General features: G+C 33.2%; 2 protein-coding genes across 6 annotated transcripts in view; one reads left to right on the top strand and one right to left on the bottom strand.

Annotated features, from left to right (window-relative positions):
* The first annotated feature begins 382 nt into the window (after positions 1 to 382).
* Positions 383 to 7783, top strand: LOC117336448. The gene is made up of 2 exons (XM_033896967.1): positions 383 to 474; positions 1798 to 7783. The coding sequence occupies exon 2, from the start codon at positions 1825 to 1827 to the stop codon at positions 2560 to 2562; it is 738 nt and encodes a 245-aa protein (XP_033752858.1). The 5' UTR covers positions 383 to 474; positions 1798 to 1824; the 3' UTR covers positions 2563 to 7783.
* LOC117336446 (transmembrane protein 41B-like) overlaps positions 4182 to 19678 on the bottom strand; it is a 20740-nt gene continuing 5243 nt past the window's right edge. For 3 of the 5 annotated variants that reach the window (XM_033896963.1, XM_033896962.1, XM_033896964.1), the window contains exons 2-7: positions 15893 to 16043; positions 13690 to 13818; positions 13177 to 13270; positions 12683 to 12787; positions 12000 to 12138; positions 4182 to 10732 (exon numbers count right to left, since the gene is read on the bottom strand). In XM_033896963.1, coding sequence (XP_033752854.1) covers positions 10563 to 10732; positions 12000 to 12138; positions 12683 to 12787; positions 13177 to 13270; positions 13690 to 13818; positions 15893 to 16043 — 788 coding nt within the window. In that variant the 3' untranslated portion in view covers positions 4182 to 10562. The other 2 variants (XM_033896965.1, XM_033896966.1) reach the window with 2 other exon arrangements.

Here is a 19678-nt window from a genome sequence, read left to right as displayed (position 1 = left end):
TAACAACCACAGCACTATAAATTAAGTATTCATATACATTCTGAAATCTTATAAAAATCGGGGTTATCGATGTATACTCCTTTTTATACATTGATAATCCCGATTTTTATAAGATTTCAGAATGTATATAAATACTAATCTATAGTGCTGTGGTTGTTAACTGATGTCAAATGTTACTCGAAATCTCGAAACCGAGCACCTGTGGTTGTGTACTTTAGTATTAATTCCTAAGACTTCATTTCTCATTTTGGACAGGAGTGTGCATTTTTCATTCAAGAAAAAATATTTAAATCGTTTGAACCAGAGACTGGTAAGTAGCAGGGACCAACGGGACAATCGTCTAAGGAATCACGAGTTATTCCCCTTACATAGATAATAGGCCTACAAGTTGTCTCCCCTCACATTTTTCCGGATACAAACAACTTCGTGACCGGACGTGTTATCTGTGGAAATTATTTCGTACCATTCTCTAAGGTAATTAGACATTTGTTGCCAAAGTCACATCTTACATGATAAAACCCAATCGTACGTCGCTGATTGAACCCTACCTACTTTTAAAGTAACTGAGTTCGCCGCATTCTTAGTAAGGATACAGTACTAGTGGGACTACCTGCTCAGGCCTAAATTGTCAGTGTATAAAGCAATTGGAAATTGAAAGTAATGCTTAGTGAGTTGTCTATATACTTACAATGCGGGGTCATTTAATGCATATGGGAGGAGAAGGGGGGAGGGTGCATGACACTTAGTATTGCTGGAGTCAAGCAATGACTGAGACCTTGAAAGTGTTATTGACAGTCTTCTCGTCAAGCAGGTTCCAGACAATGAGAGTGCGTGGGAAGAGAGATTTCTTTCCTTTAGGCTATCTTATACTTCACGATAAAGTTTTATAATATATCCACGTCACATTTTAGCGCGTGACAGTAATAATGATATTCTCTGCATGATAATAGGCCTATAAACAAGATATATAAGGCTAGGCCTATAAGTTAATTCTAAAAATAACCACAGCTCAGATAAATTAGATTGTTAGATTGTACCACATAAGTGATAAAAAGCTGTGGCCCCCATAGTCCCTGTTCAGTTGTTGTAAAACACATTCCCCAATAATAATTCTGCATCTATTTCGAATGCATTCATTACTGACCAAACGATTACAATTGTGGCATGTTTTAATTGTTAATGGTGTACATGGTGATATGTCGCCTTCTTGCCTCATGGGGGGGGGGGGGGGGGGGATTTCCCTTTAAATTAGCTCGGTAAGTAGAGCGGCAGACCAGTAAGGGTTACGGGTTCGATCCCCCTTGGAACCACACTGTTGTTACATTTGGTGCCGTTGACCACTCCCAAGTACAAGCTATAGGAGAATGGGGGCCCGGCTTCATTGGAGATAAAACCCGGGTTAATGTGTGTCCGAGGGTGAACAGATTTGAAAAGGGGAGAGTAGTGTGGCAAGTTTTAATTGTAAATAGTGTACATAGTGATATGGTCACCTTAGTTTCGCACAAGGAGGAATTAATTTCCCTTTAGCTCAGTCGGTAGAGCGGCGAACCAGTGAATAAGCTAATGATAAAAGAAGTCATCTAGGGATTACACACTAGTTTATAGATCTTAATCCTTTGATTTGCATTGATTAATTTGAGTCCCAATGATGTGCACTATGCTCTTAGAACTCATGTTAGATTGATCATAAAATGATATTGATAATTTTATTAAAACCAAATATCATGTTAGCTTAATTTTTTTTAGTAGATTACACATTTGTTCTGATTGGTATACATATTTTTGTTTTATCTACAGATAAACTTGATGGTAATCTAAATCATAATGCCGAGAGGAAGAAAAAACAGGAGGAAAGGAAACGGCTCAAATGGTAATAATAGTTCTGGTTCTCAGCAGCCTTCTGCAGAGCCAACAGAGCCATCTGGTGAAGAAACAGAAAACCCAACTACAGTCACTGATGTAGAAATTGCTGGCAGTTCTGGTGCTGATGTTTCAGCGACACCAGTTTTAGAAAATCGGGATTCTGATGGTCAAGTTGAAAATTCTGCTGCTTCTTTAGCAAGTGACATTGAAGCGCTCATCAGTGATTATGGACGAAGACTACAGCTGTTGTCCGATCATAAAGGACATCTCCTGCAAACTTCCCAGAATCTGAGAGCAGAGTTTGATGAACGACTGGATAAATTACAACAGGAACTTACAGACAGAGTCCATCAGAATGTTAGAGAGCAAAGGAATCAGATACAAGCAAAGATGGAACAATGTCTCTCCATGAAGTCTGAAATGGAGGCTGCCAGAGCGTCAACAGAGGCAGCGTTAGCTTCAGATGACCCGGTCCAGGTTATTACTTCTTACCAGCGAGGAATTGAAGCAGTCAAACAGAGTAAGAATGTCATTGAGGAAATGAAACAGTCACATGAGACTGTTAGAATCACTCATGAATTTGACGTTAACTCTGAAGACTTCATGAGCGACGGTTTGACTCTGGGGACAATTAAAGTCACCAGGACGAAGGAAGGATTTCCTGAACTTCCGATTGATTCTGATCCTTCTGAAGTATAAATCAAATACTCTGTACCAACACAACAGTCAATTTTATATTAGTCATACTGACTTATATACAAGTCGAAAACAGGTCAAAGTTCAACAGATCAAATCCTTGTTGAACGAGTCTGACAATTAATAGCCCCATTTGTCTGATGTAGACACGCCAGACAAATGGCCATTTCTGAATTAAGACCAAGAAAATTTTGTTGTGTGTGTTTAGGTGTTGTAAGTATGTACACTGCTTAGTTCTTAGTGTCTGTTTTAATATTAGTTGGAGCTTAAAATGGACGGACTATTATACCAGGAACTTAAGCTTGTGGTCTTCAAAGTCCACGATTGGTGAAGTACTTGAAACTTGTACTAAATTATAACATATCTGTTGATTAACCCATAGACCCCTATCCTTAGGCTCCCATAAATTAGGGTAGATATGGATGGTCGGATGGCACATTGGCAACACATATTTAGGTCGTTTTCGTTTTTGCGGTCCAAACGGTTAGACCACTTGGACCGGTGTTATTCGTTTATGTAACAATGACGGACCTGGTGATTTTATATTGTTTTCAGACGAGCCTTGACAAAGACTCCCAAGGCCTGTATTAACATTTGCAGGTCCGTCAAGATATATGTTTGTAATATTACATTTAAAAACTGACAAACCGGTTTGTCCGCATAAACGAACAGGCCCTTACTTTTCACCTAGGCGACCAGGGTTCGATTCCCTGATCAGAAGTGAAAAGGGATCATATGGAGGTCACCTGCCCAACCACATGGGTTTTCTCTGGGTATTCCGGTTTCCCCCCACAGCAAGACCCCTCTGGCTCAACAGGAGTGATTCATATAAGTTGATAGAAATTGTTTCCCAATTGCTGCAAAATGTTGTTGACCATAGTATGGTTTAAAAATGTATAATGTATGGACCACTTCATTTGCCATTTTTGTATCTGATAAGCTTTGGTTTGCAAATATCAATCGCAAGGCTTTCATAAGAACATCTATCCATCTAACATATTCCAGCAAGTTTTTTTTCCTTTCCATGAAATGGATTATCACATTATCTTATCTCTGTCTAACAATGGTCATTGTTTAGACTTTGTGTTAAGGTCTGTTTTTGTCAGTAATTTGTTTATATTTATGAGTGGATCAAGGATCATTTGGTGTCCCAACATTGGTGTTATGGAGTTAAATTGTAAATGCTCTTGAAATTCTGTTTATTTCTGACTTGATTTAAAGTACTCACACAATTCATTGATCAGATTTATAGGATCTTGATATTTTGTTTCAGAATATCACAGTAAAATCAATTATTGGTTACCAATCCAATTCTAGTTTATTGATGTACAAGAAATTATTTTTTAACACAATACAACCCTTATTAAAGATTTTTATATATCAAAAGGTTATTATGTTTAAAACATATTTAATTGCAATTTATTAACATAATTTGTATTTACATTTTACATAATTTTTTTGTTTATCAAGAAGAATTGTGAAATCCTTTTTACCTGTAATCTTTGTTCAGAAAAAGGTGCAATGGCCTGTATCTGCTTGTGAATCACTTTATCCTTCTAAAACAGGAGGGGTTGGCAAGCATGCTATTTTAGGAACTTGTGAAGACAACAAAACAACATACAGATTATGTAAGTCCCTTTAATAAGAATAAATTAGATGAGAAACAGACATCAATAATAAAATGTTACATGTATGGCAAGTGTTAAAATAAGTTCTGAAGTAAAATGTACAGGGATTTGTCCCTGGTATGTGTCAGTACTCTAACTACGGCACCAAAGTAATATACTTATTACAGGAATCCTGTACAAATGTAAATATTACAGGAAGTATGTAATAAATTAACTTAAGGATTCCTCAAACTCTTCTTACAGGAAGTCTGTAAAATTTTAATTATTACACGACGTCTGTTAAATTTTATTTCTTATGGAAAATTTCCAAAATTCTAATTCTTACAGGAAGTCTGTAATAATTTTAATGAATCCTGCCAGAATGTTACTTCATATAGTGCTAAGTCTGACAAAATCTGTTAAATACCATTTTTGGTCATTTTGATTTATTCAGATGTAAAAATTAACCTTGTTTGCTTGATAAATTATTTCATTTTTAAAGACTTTAATTATTTATTGAACATCTTTAAGGAATTCATCTGAATTGTATACATTAATTGTCAGAGTATATATGTATATAAAGTGTGTGTGTTTTATGATTTTCATAGTTTATGTTTTAAGTTGATTTTGTGTTTTGTATTTAAGTCCCTACATAGGTACATCAGATTTTACAACTAAAATTACAAACTTGTTATACGTATATGTATTGTTTAACACTTATCATCAATAAAAGAGCTATAAAAAGGCACAAAATTTACCGACTTCCTTAAGTATTTTCATGAATATATTGGAATGGTTCTGCATGCCAATCGATCAATTTTCCAAAATTGTGAAATCTTCCAGAGATCATTGACGGACATTAAAGTCCTGAATTAATTGGTCCCGACTCACCATGTAGAGGGCTAGTATTATAGTAGAGGGCATTTATTAAACAATTGTAACCCTGGTAAATACTAGCCGCAATATACCGCTCGGCTAGAGAGATTTCTTTAGCTCGATCAGTTGTGCGTAAGACTAGTATGCCAGAGGTTCCGGGTTCGATCCCTAGCGGAGACAGTGATTTAAATTTAATTAATCCTGCGCTATTACACAATAATATCCCTTATGTTGTAAAATTTGTTTTTATTGATCAGATTACACAGTAAAATCTCAATAGAACACTCCTCATTTAATTTATCTCGCTTTCTATGATAATAGTAGTAATTGGTGGAAGAAATACAAATTTTTATAACATTATGTAATTGAGCTGTAATGTATGTACCATGTTTACCAGGCAGTCAGCCCATGTCTTGTAATAAGCCCACCAATATATCCAATACTGTTCAGTAGAATGATGAAACAAAACAATATTTCAGTATCTTGTAGTAATTTTATCGCCCGACTAAATTTATATGATGAAAGCTCCGATTTTTCTTGCCAAACTTAGCAATAAGATAATCATGTCAGTACTTTTGATGCAGGATGTTTTAAATTTGTTATTTTGCTAAATAAAAAAGAATAAAAACATCAAATATTAAAAGTTTTCCCTCGTAACAACCAATGTATTTAATGGATGTGATACAAACAATATACAGAAATGTATTCAAGATTGACTGGTACAATTTTTGCAGTAACGAATTTGAAGGAAAATATTGAAATTTACAACCATGTCCCATGAAGATATTTCGGTTTTTTTGTCTGTAAAATCTAACGAAACAATATCATAGTTAAAATAGCACAAATACATGTATTACAAAAAATCTGATATGATTTTAATTTCCCTGCTTGAAATGTCTTGTGAACATACTTAAATACCATGAAATGTGTGAAGAAATATTGTAAATACAATGTATAGATAATGATACATGGTCACCAGGAAGCATTCGATGATGAAAATTTCTTTCATGACATTAAACTGAATACAATATTCTCATACCATATTTAACCCCAAATCAGCCCCTGTCCACAAATAAACCTTCAGTTTGCAGAACCGTCAATTTTAAAATAGTAAGCTGAAATTGGTTCAAAAATAAGCTGTACCCAAACTTGAATATTAACTTTTTCAATAAGGGAGGGATAAATATCGTACTGAACTTTAACACTGAAGGAGGGGCTTATTTGAGGATAAATACGGTACTAAACTTTAACACTGGAGGAGGGGCTTATTTGAGGATAAATACAGTACTAAACTTTTACACTGGAGGAGGGGCTTACTTGAGGATAAATACAGTACTAAACTTTAACACTGGAGGAGGGGCTTATTGGAGGATAAATAGAGTACTGAACTTTAACACTGGAGGAGGGGCTTATTGGAGGATAAATACAGTAAATTAATAATTTCTCATGACCAAAGTTAGTCAAACAATGAGTCTACTACAGTATATTTCCTGTTGTCACCCAAATATCACTGGTATTATCTAGGCAAATGAAATATTGCGAGCATTCATGTTTAATCTAGTGTCAGGAAAGTCAGTTTTACAAGAATTATTACAGTATCACCAGTCTCTGGTGTTAAGTTATACTTCAAAGAAACTACCGAAAAAATTCCCATCATTCTGTACCATTGTACAATAATACTTTCCAATCCACAGCAAGCACCTGTCTTTTAAACTTTTAAAAGTGAGGTAAAAATATATACACTGTATTACGAAATAAGATGGTTCATTATTCGAACCAAACAGCAGCATTAATATCTCTGTTGCTCCCTTTATAAGCAAGGCGTATACATTAAAAGTCAAATCTGAAGATATGTACAGTTTTGTGTATATAGTAACAAGTATCTTCATAACTATGATGAAACAAATGCATGATGAGGATCAGAGTTGAGAAAAAAACAACTGAAAAGACAAAAAAAAAAAAAAATCTTTACATTAATGGTAATTTGCTACGTCGCCGACAAGACTTTTTCATATTTTGTGCAATGAAAAAAGCTACATACTTCATACTATAACAACCCTCCACTTTTAAATTTCAATAGAAGAAACAATTACCGTTATCACATTCTACCATGATCTGCCTCTAAATTTTGTAATTTTCAGCCTATAAAGTGACTGTTTTTGTGCATAATTATTTGTTTTAATTTCTTTGTTTTATCAATAATTAGATATATTTATATATCATGCCTTTTAACGCATTTTTGTGAAAAGTAGTGGTAACACTATCGACAATGTAGCATCTTCTAACATGTATTTTAATATATATAAAAAAAATAAAAGACTTTCTCAATAGAGGAAAATGAATATGATTTTATAAAAATCATCCAAAGTTCCCTATTTAAGATAAAACTTTACATATTTTGCCTATCAAATATATTTTACTTGGTAAGTTGACAAAAAAAATATCACAAGTTAATCAGGTAGATTTGACTTAAAATACAACTATACTGTGGCAGATTAACTAGGACAAAAATCATTGTTCATAACTAAGCAGCAGATATCGGTAATAAAATACAATTTCAAAACGCTGTTTAAAAAGGACAGGTATTTTATTTTGATAAGTTTGTGGAAGTCTGCTCATAAATTGATTTAACAGGATCAATGTATACTGGTATAGCAACATGTATAACAGGCCTTGAACATGCCAAAGCTAATATTTATGTATACTGACAGATACTGAAAATGAAACATTCTTAAAAAAAACCCACTAAAAATGGGGGCATGGTCCAACCAATGAATCTGTAAATGATAACGAGTTTTTGTATTTAATTGTATGATCAAGATCCTTTATCGGACCTCTGAAGACAGTTCAAAAAGATTGTGTTGTCAAATTGATTTTAAAATGTAATTTTTAATACCAACCAGAAATATTGTAAGCCAACTTATTTTTTCTGTGCAATTAATTTTAGCGCATTTCACAGGTTTAAAATTCGTGAAAATTAAGCACCTCCAAATAGTTTCAATTACAGATATAATAGGCCTTTTACATGTAAACTTGGGTTTATGCCTCTAGTCTACAGACAGGCAACTGCTGTGTTATAAATCTTGAGAAATAATAATTATTTTATATATGGTGGATAATTAAGATATACATACAGCAATAACAAAAACTTTAATTATTAACTTTAAAAATAAAATGAGAAACAGATATACAATGTACATGTATTGGACAAACGGAATCAGATACTGGTCCTCAATATCCTGATTTATGATTGAAAATAAATGAAAATTAAATTGCTGTGTAGAAGTTATTTAGGCAAAAAAAAAACAAAAAAACCCCGCGAAAATAAGTCACAGCAAAAATAAGCTGGTTAACTGTAGTATTTTCAGAAATTGAAAAATACAGAAACAATACTCAAATGTGTGATATGCTTAATGATATGGTATAACTTACATGTAAAACAGCAAAAATTACAACATAAGATACAAAATTTAAATTATTTCCAATGACAAATCAGATCAAAGCGGTCAAGAATACTTAAATTTCATCTTAATTTCTAAGATTTTAATCTACCGACAAACAAAATGCAGGGCCAGATGGGTCACAATATGTCTTTGTTAATATCAAACAAAATTTGGGAGCATTAATTTTTTTTCTTGATAAGGAAATTTTCTTTTTAGGATATTTTAAACGAAAAATAGACAGTATGTTGAGAAATATCAGAATATGAAAAGGGACGGAGATGTGATTTTTGTTTTCAGTTGAGCAAACTTATTTTTGTGTGTCGGTACTTTGAAATATACCGGTACATTTCAATGTTATGTTCATTAATTTGACACGGCAGAAAAATATTTTGAGACGTATGAGCAAGTCTTGAAAAATAATTAATCTAAAGTTTTAGTTAAATCTTGTGTCGGTAAATGACGCTTGTTACATAGCAACGACATAGGAATTTAAGAGATTCAGGCTAACGTAGCCCACGACACAGGTTTATGGGTGATATCATGATCTCTTTAGGAAAATTTTGTTTTCCTCATGATTTTTTTTTTTTTCGATATGTTGTTACATGTGATACATGTATATGCTCATTGATATGCCTAGGGGTTCTGTTGTCATTTTGGGGTTGTCAAATAACCTGGATTTGACATTGCATGGCGAGTGTTGTCTATGTCTAGACATAACTAGTGGATGTTGTCTATGAGGCAGAAGATGCTTATTCTTCTGAAACACCTGGTCTTATTTGCATTGTACTTTCCATGTAACATGAACATTTTGTTCATTTTACTCTCATTTCCTAATTGTTTTCAAAACTCTATTGTGATAGGATTTTAATTGTTTGTCTGTATTCTCAATTTATCATAATGGTTAAAACATGAACTCCTGCCATCCAGACCTCTGCTGACCAAAATTATGGTACATTTGTATATGTAGATATCAAAAAACCTTCCTATCCACCAAAAGTATACATAATAACAGATGTATTTTTGCTTGGGAAATATGGCCATTTAAATATAAATAAAACAAATATCATAGTGACAAAACAACATATTTAAATGATCTAATCACTACAATTGACCAATGTTTTAAATTTCAAAAGATGGTTATAAAGCAAATTAAATATTGGTGAAAACAGGAGATAAAAATTACATTATTTACATAATAAGAGTGATCCCAACCTACATAAGATACAAAATTATTGTGCCATTATTTCAGAAATTGTATTTAAATTCATATTAGTCACTTATAGTCAGTATCATAAAGTATTAATATCACTTTAAAAGTTTCAATCTCAAAATTTGACTAACAGATTGGTGGGTAGTTATAATATTGGTTAAATTTGATTCAGTTTCTAAAAGGAAGGACCTTGGCTATTTAAACTGGCAATATAGTTCATCAATATTCCTTCACGAAATTCCTTCCATTCAAATTTTCCACATGAAAACATTACAGACTTACATGTTCCTTAACTAGATGTGTCTCCTTAAATCTCAAAATTCATCCCCATATTAAGGAATGCTGACGAAAATGAGGCCAGTTGATAGTTCATTTTTCAACAAATTGATAGCTTTTGTTATGCATTTATTAGGAAAGAAAAATTATTCATTATTTGTATAGAAAGACCAGACAAATAAATACCCAAGATGCCCTCTCGGGGGAGGAAAACAAACTCAGCATCACTGGTCCTTTGGGCAGTTTGGACTGAAAAGTGCTTGCCCATACTGAATTAGTAGTAACCAGTATCTTAAATTACTCCAAGAAAAAGGTAAAAATGTTGCGAAATTTTGCACTTGTCAATCAGGCAAGTAGTCACCAAGATTTGAAGATTTGCTTGCCGATATAGACCAAATCTACTGGCCCCAGAAATTGGACCTGGATTTTTTTCACTCTGTCACTTCTTAAAGTTTTTATTTCTGTTGAATGTGGGTATATGGAATATTACCAGAATAATACATATATACATACCATTGTCTGTTTAATTACAGTACAAGAAAATCTACATTATGCATTATAAATACAAAGTGGTCTAAGTTTCAGTAATTATCAATCAAATTTGGCCTTGAGTTTGTTCTTTAGGAAAACAGGAAGTAGAGACAAACAGGCAAAGATTGAAAGGATGATGAGAGAGGTCCAGGAAACTGCGTCCCCCGACGAGGTCAGTTTTTGTAACGTTGTCCCAGCCTGGATCGCCACAAAGGATGGAGGTGCCACTCCTAAAGTAAAAACAACATATTATTTTTTTTTAAGTTTTTATATATGAATTACATTGAAAAATTATGAAATAACATCTGTCTGACCCTATTCAAAAACTTCAAGTGAAAAAAAATTGTCCGAAAAAGGTGAAGTTTAAATTGTGTAAAAAAATTTGGGAAAAAAATCCTTTGCACAAATTGAATGCACATCACCATTGTTCGACCCCACAAAAACACTGATGCCAAAATTGGGACAATAACTAACACGACCTGACTGAACTTTAGACCACTGAAGAAACTTGCAGCAAAACATTAACTAAATGTTGACACACAGACAGAAGGATGCAGGCATGATATTTACGTTTCATAGAAATTTAAAAACATACAGAACTTTAATTTGTTTATCGATATATACATCTTATCAGTCTCTTTATCTACTTTTAAGTGCAACTTTTTCAGACTTGAAGCCTCTTGACCTCTACTTTTTTAACATACATGTAACTGGTCAGTCTATCTAACATCTTTTGTTATTGTGTCGACTGCGATGCAAGCATGTCATAACTTTTTTGCTGTGTATTCCGCCAACACTGTTGAAGTACATGACCTCTATATATCTTTATAATGCATGTCCTTAAGATGTTTGTGAATATTTGCCAGAAGTTATTATTAAAAGATGAAATATTAAACAGATGTCATACACCAGAAGTCCTAATGATGGGAGTCACAGTACAGTACACATACAAGCTGCCACAAGCTCTCACTTCATGTTGTCAGACCCAGACTAAAAATAGTAACAGTGACCTTGACCTAAATACCCTGAAACTTGAATTTGTGCTATACATTCTTGTCTTTTATCATTGTGGGAAGTGTGATCAATATCCTTCAAGGAATGAAGCCGCTAGAATGCTGACAAACTTTGGCGTTAGTGACATACGTACAAGATGGACAGAGAGAAAACCTATGTACCCTTCAGTTTCACCGGTAGGGGACTATTAAGTCAAGGAACCTCATCCCAGCCTCTAAACCCTGTCTCAAAGCAGGGGGTGGGCTTATTGAAGGCAATAAAATAAAATTTAAAAATTTGTATAGAAAACGCGAAATTTGGCATACACTAAAAAAAACGATATACAGTACTATGTGTTGGCATTGCTTTCAGGTGTAATAGACATGGGTGGGTTTATTTACCAGACACTGGCTTATTGCTGGATAAATTTGGTTGTTTTCTCTGTGTTAAAATGACATAGTACAGTACATTTTGGTAGCATACACTACAAATTGAGAAACTTACCAAAAAATGTTCCACAGAAGAATGGTAGAAGAGAAACGTTGATCACTGGCGCGGTAATATTGATGAACCAATTTGGCAAAAATGGTGTGATTCTCAGAAAAATGATGTAGTTCAATAAATGTTCCCGATGTCTATTTACCTGAAAAAAAAATTAAATAAAATTCACAACTGGATTCATGTATACAGTACAATCGCAGGGAAACTGTAACAATGCAATACCTGTAACGAGAACATTGAAATTAAATTTCTATTGTTCAGCTGGCCATCCAGTTAACCCTTGACTTTTAGAAATTTCAGAAGTCAAATCAACATTTCTCAGAAATATGAAGGGTCAAAACATCAAACTCAAAAGTCAAATCTGATTTTGGAGAGTCAAAAACATACTCTCAAGGGTCAACTGGATGCCCTGTCTATTCACCTTTAATACAAACGGTATTCATAATTATTGCCTCAAGTCATCTCAGAAATAGACATTCTGCTCTCCTCTACATTTATCATCAGATCATACTGGTATCCATTCAGTTATCTTTTTAATTTACTGAATGTATCCCTCAAACACATTTAATACAATTCCTCTATACCTAAATCATCACTTAGATGCGTTTTCATTCAATCATTTTCTAAATTTATCACTCACATCCACTCGACTTCCTTCCAAGTGTTAAACTATGATTATAACTTACATGAGATTGCCATTCAGCTACTCTCTCTGGAAAGTATTTCTGTACAAGTCTTCGTCCGACTAAATAGGACAAAAGATAGCAAAAGGAGGCACCTAAAGCAGAACACTGAAAAAACAATATCATTATTAACTGTATTAATTTGTTCTGGAAAATATAACTAATTACAATGAAAACACAATTTATATAATAAATTATGATTTTTTTCAGATTTTTTTTTCTAACTTATGGTTCAATAAATCAATAAATAATTTTATTGTCAATGCTTATATTTGTCTTCTCTCAATATTACACTCCAACAAACTAAAAAAAAATCAAATGTGACCAGTACCTTAAGGAAGTGTTTACATGTGTCATATTATATACATATGTAAAGCATAGTATTGCAGAAATAATAAACATCAAAGTTCTATTTATAGACATTGACCTTTGACACCAGAGACATTTGTCTGTCCTGACTTCTGACCTTTGAAGAGTGATAAAGGGAGACTACTTACCAAACATACAAGGAACAGTGCTATAGAAAATGAGAACAGGAATCCAGACAATATACTGAGGAATATAGACCCTGGTATAGCAAAGGACTGTAAACTGAGTCAGAGTTAAGGAAGTCTAGTATCTCACACATGTAAATATGGTACAAAATACATGAAATATGAAAGTAAAGGTTGAAGACTCACAAAGATATACTCATCAACAATAAAATAAATCTGTCCATGAGTTCATGAGATATTTTGTATACAAGATTTTTATTTCAAAAGCGGTCATGTGAAGCCTTTGACTTCAAACCTTATAACAAATTAGAAAATAAAAAACGGATACAAAGGGAGTATCAATATCTAGGATGACCGAAAATATAAATACTACAAGCAAAATTTAAGAATAATAGGTGGTCAAGTTTATCATATACAGTACCGGTAATCTGTATATTAAAATGAATTGTACAAAATTGGGTCCAAAAATATTATTTTGCTTAAGATTTCCAGCTTTGAGCTGATCAAAAAGGATACAACACATATACAATAAAATAGGCTCCCAACACCTGGTAATAATGGTCTTCTTTATAACGTGACAATACTTTGCCAAGGTTCTTGGCGTCATCTATATCTCTAGGAAGTTTGATATACTGTTTTTCGTCTCTGAAAGTAAAATACCAGGAGTTAGCTTCAAATATTTACATAAGACTGCATCTCTTTTGTGGTTATTTTATATAAGGAACCGGTAAATGTTTTCATAATCAGGAAAAAACAACTTATCCTGAGCTTTTTGCCATTGACTACTCTTAGTTCTCTCTTTGTTTTTAAGATTTCACAATTTTCATTAAATTTGTACTTCCTCCATTGATGTAGAGATTTTTTGCATAATCAGAGAATTTATAAATTTCATTGAAGATCTTTGAAGTTCATTGAAGTTCATCAGATATGTTCTTTAAGATTCTGTGGTACAATGCAACCAGTCACATTTTCCTCCATTTTTGTTCCAGATATCTCCACACAGCTTGGACAACAATTGCTTAGTCACAAGTGTTAAGACAAACAAGAAATATCTTTAAAAAAGATAAACGGCATAGTTTTAATGCTGGTGGTTATAATGTAAAACTACTGGTGATATAAGTTAACGAACTACATTGTAATTAATAAATGCGCAGTTTCAGCACGGATAACAAAATTATATCAGTTTGAATCATTTTTGGTGATAATAAGACTGCAAATGTGTCATTTGAATAGATGCATCCACTTATTCAGCTTGCATTCAATTTAAAAGGGACATCACGGTAAAAATGTTGCAATTTTCACTGAATGTACGCGTTTTGTTCCTTTTCAGTTATGTTTCTGTGCTGTCCCAATGTTCACAGTCAATCCCTATGTCCAGCTTGACCACTCAATTTAGTTGGGAATCCCCCTCTAAATTTAGCGTGGAAATTATTTTAAATCATTACGTGACTGTTTTGAAATCGTGGCAGCACAAACACACGATAGTTTACAAGGCGATATCTATATTCCATCTGGGTTATTTGGATAACGATATTATACAGTGGTTTAAATGTTAAATAACACGTTCTGTATATATTACGGCACACATATTGTATGTGTAAATAAGTGTAAACATTGCTCATATAGTATAGTGACAGTAGCGATGTACTGGTACAGACTGTATAAATATTACCGAGTTTGTGGAACTATTACCGAGTTTGTGTTAATATTACCGAGTTTGTGTAAATATTACCGAGATTGTGGAAATCTTACCGAGTTTGTGTAAATATTACCGAGATTGTCATGACCTACTATCAAACAATCAAGCAGAATACAAGCGGCGTCCGTATTACTGCTGTTTTCATGTTTGAACTGTTACAGTCTATTGTACTGCTTCCCAAGTTTAATTCTAGGATTGTGTTTGACCCATTTTCCTATTATTCTCTTCATTGCGGAAGCTGTTATCGTTTTCAACCGCAGTCGATTCACATTGGAAGCCATTTTTGTTTCCATGTGTTTTAGTTTGTTGTGCGCATGCGTTTATCGTATATGTCACAAAATTTTTGCATATTCAGATTGTTGATCAGCGAATTGTGATAACCTTTTAATAATTGATAATTGATGTTTTTATGTACATACATCATCAAATTCGAATGGTTATTGTTCAGAGGTTATTTTTTTTAAAGATATACCCAATAATATGATAAAAAATACAAAATAAATATTGGTTTACCGTGAGGTCCCTTTAACTTTGTTTCGTTTTTAACTGTATATCTGCATTTTGCATTGACCGCTACATTGACCAATCACATACTTTATCTTGACCAGTAACGCCACCTGTCGCGTCATATCCGGGGCCAAAACAAAATTAGACGGCTATGCCGAAAAATGTCCATGGTTATATAAGAGAATGTGATTTAATATCATTTAAGACAGATTTTAATAATAGGTATAAATACATGTATATTTTTCATTAACTACGATTAATCACCATAGTAACTATTAAACATATCTATAGACGAATTTATCCCTTAAGGTTTAATGCAGTCTAGTGTAATAATTAATTAGTGCAGATTCATTCAAATACATTGTAAATAAAAAATATTTTCATTATGAACATAAATTTTTTATCATAATTTTGTGACTAAATTATCAGTGGTTGACTACAAACCTGAAAATTTCCCTGGCCCTCTCTAGAGATAAGACAATTCTGTGAGAGGACCATGAAAAGACTACTCACTCGGCAAGCTTGGGGAATCTTAGGTAAACGATCCCCAAGGCAAGAATGGAGGCAACAAAGATGAATCCGAGTATGATGAATGACCGGGTACTACTGTGACCTTCTGGCTCACTCTTTTCTCGTATCTGGGTGAATTTATTGTCACAGTCATCTGTGAAAAGAAATACCAATGAAATATAAATACAATGTACCTACGTATACACGGACATCATTTTACACATTCATACTTTCTAATTCTTCCAATTTTGGGGGAAAACTATACTTTTGCAAAATTTTAGAAAGAGATATGTATTTTCTTTTTAATTATGTTGTTCAAGGTATTTCGTCAAAAGGAGGTTGATAAAGTATTTTCACAGGGCTTGCAATTTTTTTTGCACTCATTTTTCCTTCATTCATATCAAAAACATATATGATAAGATATTTCCAATTCATTATTTACATCTACTGGATGAAAAACCACAATTGATTTGCCAACTGAGGACAGAATCCTCAACAATATATCATCACTATACACATACACAATATACGCTTACACAATTAAAGTCAAGATTGAAAAAGTGGGTTTTTTTTTTAATTATTATTTTAGAGTCTGAGATGAATGAAATGAATTAAAACTAAAAAGACAAGTAACTAATATTAGTGACAGGTAGGTAGATCTACTTTAATAATGTTTTTAGTAATTCCGTTACCATGCAACATTGTCCTTCATAATACACCCCAGTGCATGCGAAACTGATCAGTGTTCACAGGATCGAAAAGCAATTATGATATTTTTCTCCTCTTCTTACCTAATTGTTCAGATTTCTGGCTGGACCACATAAGATTTTTCTGGACATGTCAGCCAGATTTCAAAGACAACAGTATACCTAGTTTTATAAATGTGTGCTTACAACAGATACCAGTATGGACATCTGTATATGGTCGCGTAAGTCAAACAGTAATGACAATCGGGACATTACCAGGAAGAATATACGATCTAGACATCACGATGACTAATACAGAGAAGATGTGTACAGGTAGACACGTAAGGTGAGCATGAGTTGGATGAGTCATACTGGGCCCTAAAAGCTTACGTTGGTCAATAGTTCTAACTCGGTTACCAAAAGACGGCCTGCAGGGCTTTTTCTCACTGGTTTGGGAAGGGTCCTTTTTGTCTCATTTTGGGAAAAAAATTGGTGAATTGGGAAAAAATGTTCATGAGTAAACTGCAAATTTTGAGGAATTTGGCTTTAAAATGAAATAATTTCAATTGGGAATGGGGACCAATAACAGCCCCAGAAAGCCCTCGGAAAAAGCACTGGCATATATCACCTTGTTCTCCAAGAATATTTCAATGAATATGGAACTCAATACAGACATTTGAAATTATGTATGCAGCCCAATATGCCTGATAGAAACAGACTGGTCAGACTCTTATAACTTAAACTCTTTAATCTCTAATTATGATGACATATGACACCCCTGCTTTTTAATTTCCTCGCCATTGTTTAATGGTCTAAATTAATTGAAATTTCAATTGACACTTACTTCAGATCATTGTAAAATATATTTTTTATTGGCAGAGTTGATTGTCTTACACTTGATTAATTATGAAAAACTCCATAATAAAATTCCGAGATGAATTTGAAAAGTTCAGTGACATATCAACTTTAATTAACAGGTAAGTCTGCAAATCAGGTAAAAGTTGTACATACATTTTTTCAAGATTGATATTTATGACAATTAAATGTGTAGAAAATTAGCTTCATACGCAAAATCAAACATAAGTCTCAAGAATAATATGGAAAGTTAATATTAATTTTAATTAAAGTTGTTGTTTGACTTATACGTCAAACAACAACTTTAATTAACAGGTAAATCTGCAACTCAGGTAAAAATCGCTCCGTTTGTGTGTGAGGAAACCATTTTTCCATTAACTTCTTTTGGATGACCATGCTAATTTTAGTGAATTTGTTCAAAGATAATGGAGAAATATCTTAACAGAGTCTTAATTTGTCAAATACATAACAAGTATCACTGGATTAGGAAGTTTACCTGCAGAAAAGGTGAAATTTAAAAAGGCTCCATATGTCAACATATAGGGGATATATATAGGGGTCTTCAACAGGAGGTGTTGGAGGATGCATAGTTTCAGGCGGTAAAGATTTAGGACACATCAAAAACACTAAATATCATAAAAAGCAACATTTATATAACATTACTTCTAAAACTATAATGGGACGCAATACTATTACGTCGGACTCCATTTTGGATGTGTATCCTACAGCAATTTGATTGACATTGGTTGACAAGAGATTCACATAGCCCGAGGCAGAATCACCAGCCTATATACACATTAATTTCTCTTCCTTATGGTACTTCCTGAAGCTTTCCCTTGGAAACATACGTAACTTAAGGAACTTCCCTAATGTAGAGTTTGTGTCATGATACTCACTGGGTTTTGATCACATTTCACTTCTGTCTCAACAGGTACAAAATGTAGCGAAATTAAATTTAAAGATTCTAAAAAACCCTCTAACCACAATTTGTATAATTATATATACTATAATCAACCACTTGTATAAAGATTAATATTAAAAACAAGGAGATGAGATAAATTTTGCACAACTGCAATGTTAAACGGTTTGCTTATCCTTAATTAAAATTAGTTTAGAAATCAATCAAACAAATGGAATCTAATACGTTCTAAATTAGAAAAATGACAGTTCATCCTAATCCTTAAACCTAAATGTTTATATTGATGTACGTAATATATGTAAAATCCATGGTTTTTGCTCTTATATGGACTTCTGAACTTTCTTTCAGTTGGACAGGTGGCAAGACTCTTGAATGTACAGCTCTCAACAAAACTGATGCCATCTTACTTACTATATGATAATTTTCAGGATATTTTGACCTTACGTAACTAATTCTGGACTTGTACAGGGCCATACTATGGTGAAGGATTTCGTTTTGTAATTATTATCACTGTGTTATGCTGTTTCCTCTAAATATCTAAAACACAAGTATTTATTATGACAATCTTTCTGACACAAGTCTATCACTTTAATTTGGCCTAAGAAACTTATTAAAATTAGATACATCTAAATGTAGATAATATCATATTATATCATCTGGTGGCCTGTATCAGGTTTGTTTACTTGCTGGGTTTATCGCCCCATGAATAACCAGGGTCATTATGAGGTGGCCTGGGTTCTCCTTGTAGTAGTTGGTGACTGCCACACTTAACATACAACAGGCTTATATAGTGTATGCCATCCATAGTAATCGGGACAGGCTGGCCTATTTTCAAGCTTTCAAAAAAAAAAAAAAAAAAACACCATTGAAATGGTAGGGAGCTTCGAAACACGCATCTCAGAACTTCACCTTAATACGTGGCTAGTGCACTAGCTGAATGAGCTATCGCCGCCCCTCTATTAATTACAAGATATAACAAATGATCAATCTGAATGAAAACTAATTCATATTTACCACCATATATATAGGTATTAACTTATTCAGTAATTCAATTCAAACAATATAATAAAGTTTTAAATCAATAAATGTCAAGATGAACACGAGTGAAATAAAATTAAACCAGCACCTGAAATTATACTGTTATATTTATTTCTTTTGACCAACTTCATCTGTTACTATATCTGTCTGTTTTATTTCAGCAAAATATGCCAAATATATAATACTGGCTGAAAAGTGAGTCTCTTTAATACATCATTTTCCTATGTTGTTATATTTAGTGCTTACATGAAAACATTTAAAACAAATAGAGTGAGTAGCATTTTGAAATTG

Source organism: Pecten maximus, chromosome 10 (assembly GCF_902652985.1).
Source record: "Pecten maximus chromosome 10, xPecMax1.1, whole genome shotgun sequence".
Taxonomy (NCBI): Eukaryota; Metazoa; Mollusca; class Bivalvia; order Pectinida; family Pectinidae; genus Pecten; species Pecten maximus.
Note: the sequence above shows the minus strand (reverse complement) of the source record. Positions and strands in the feature narration are given on the sequence as shown.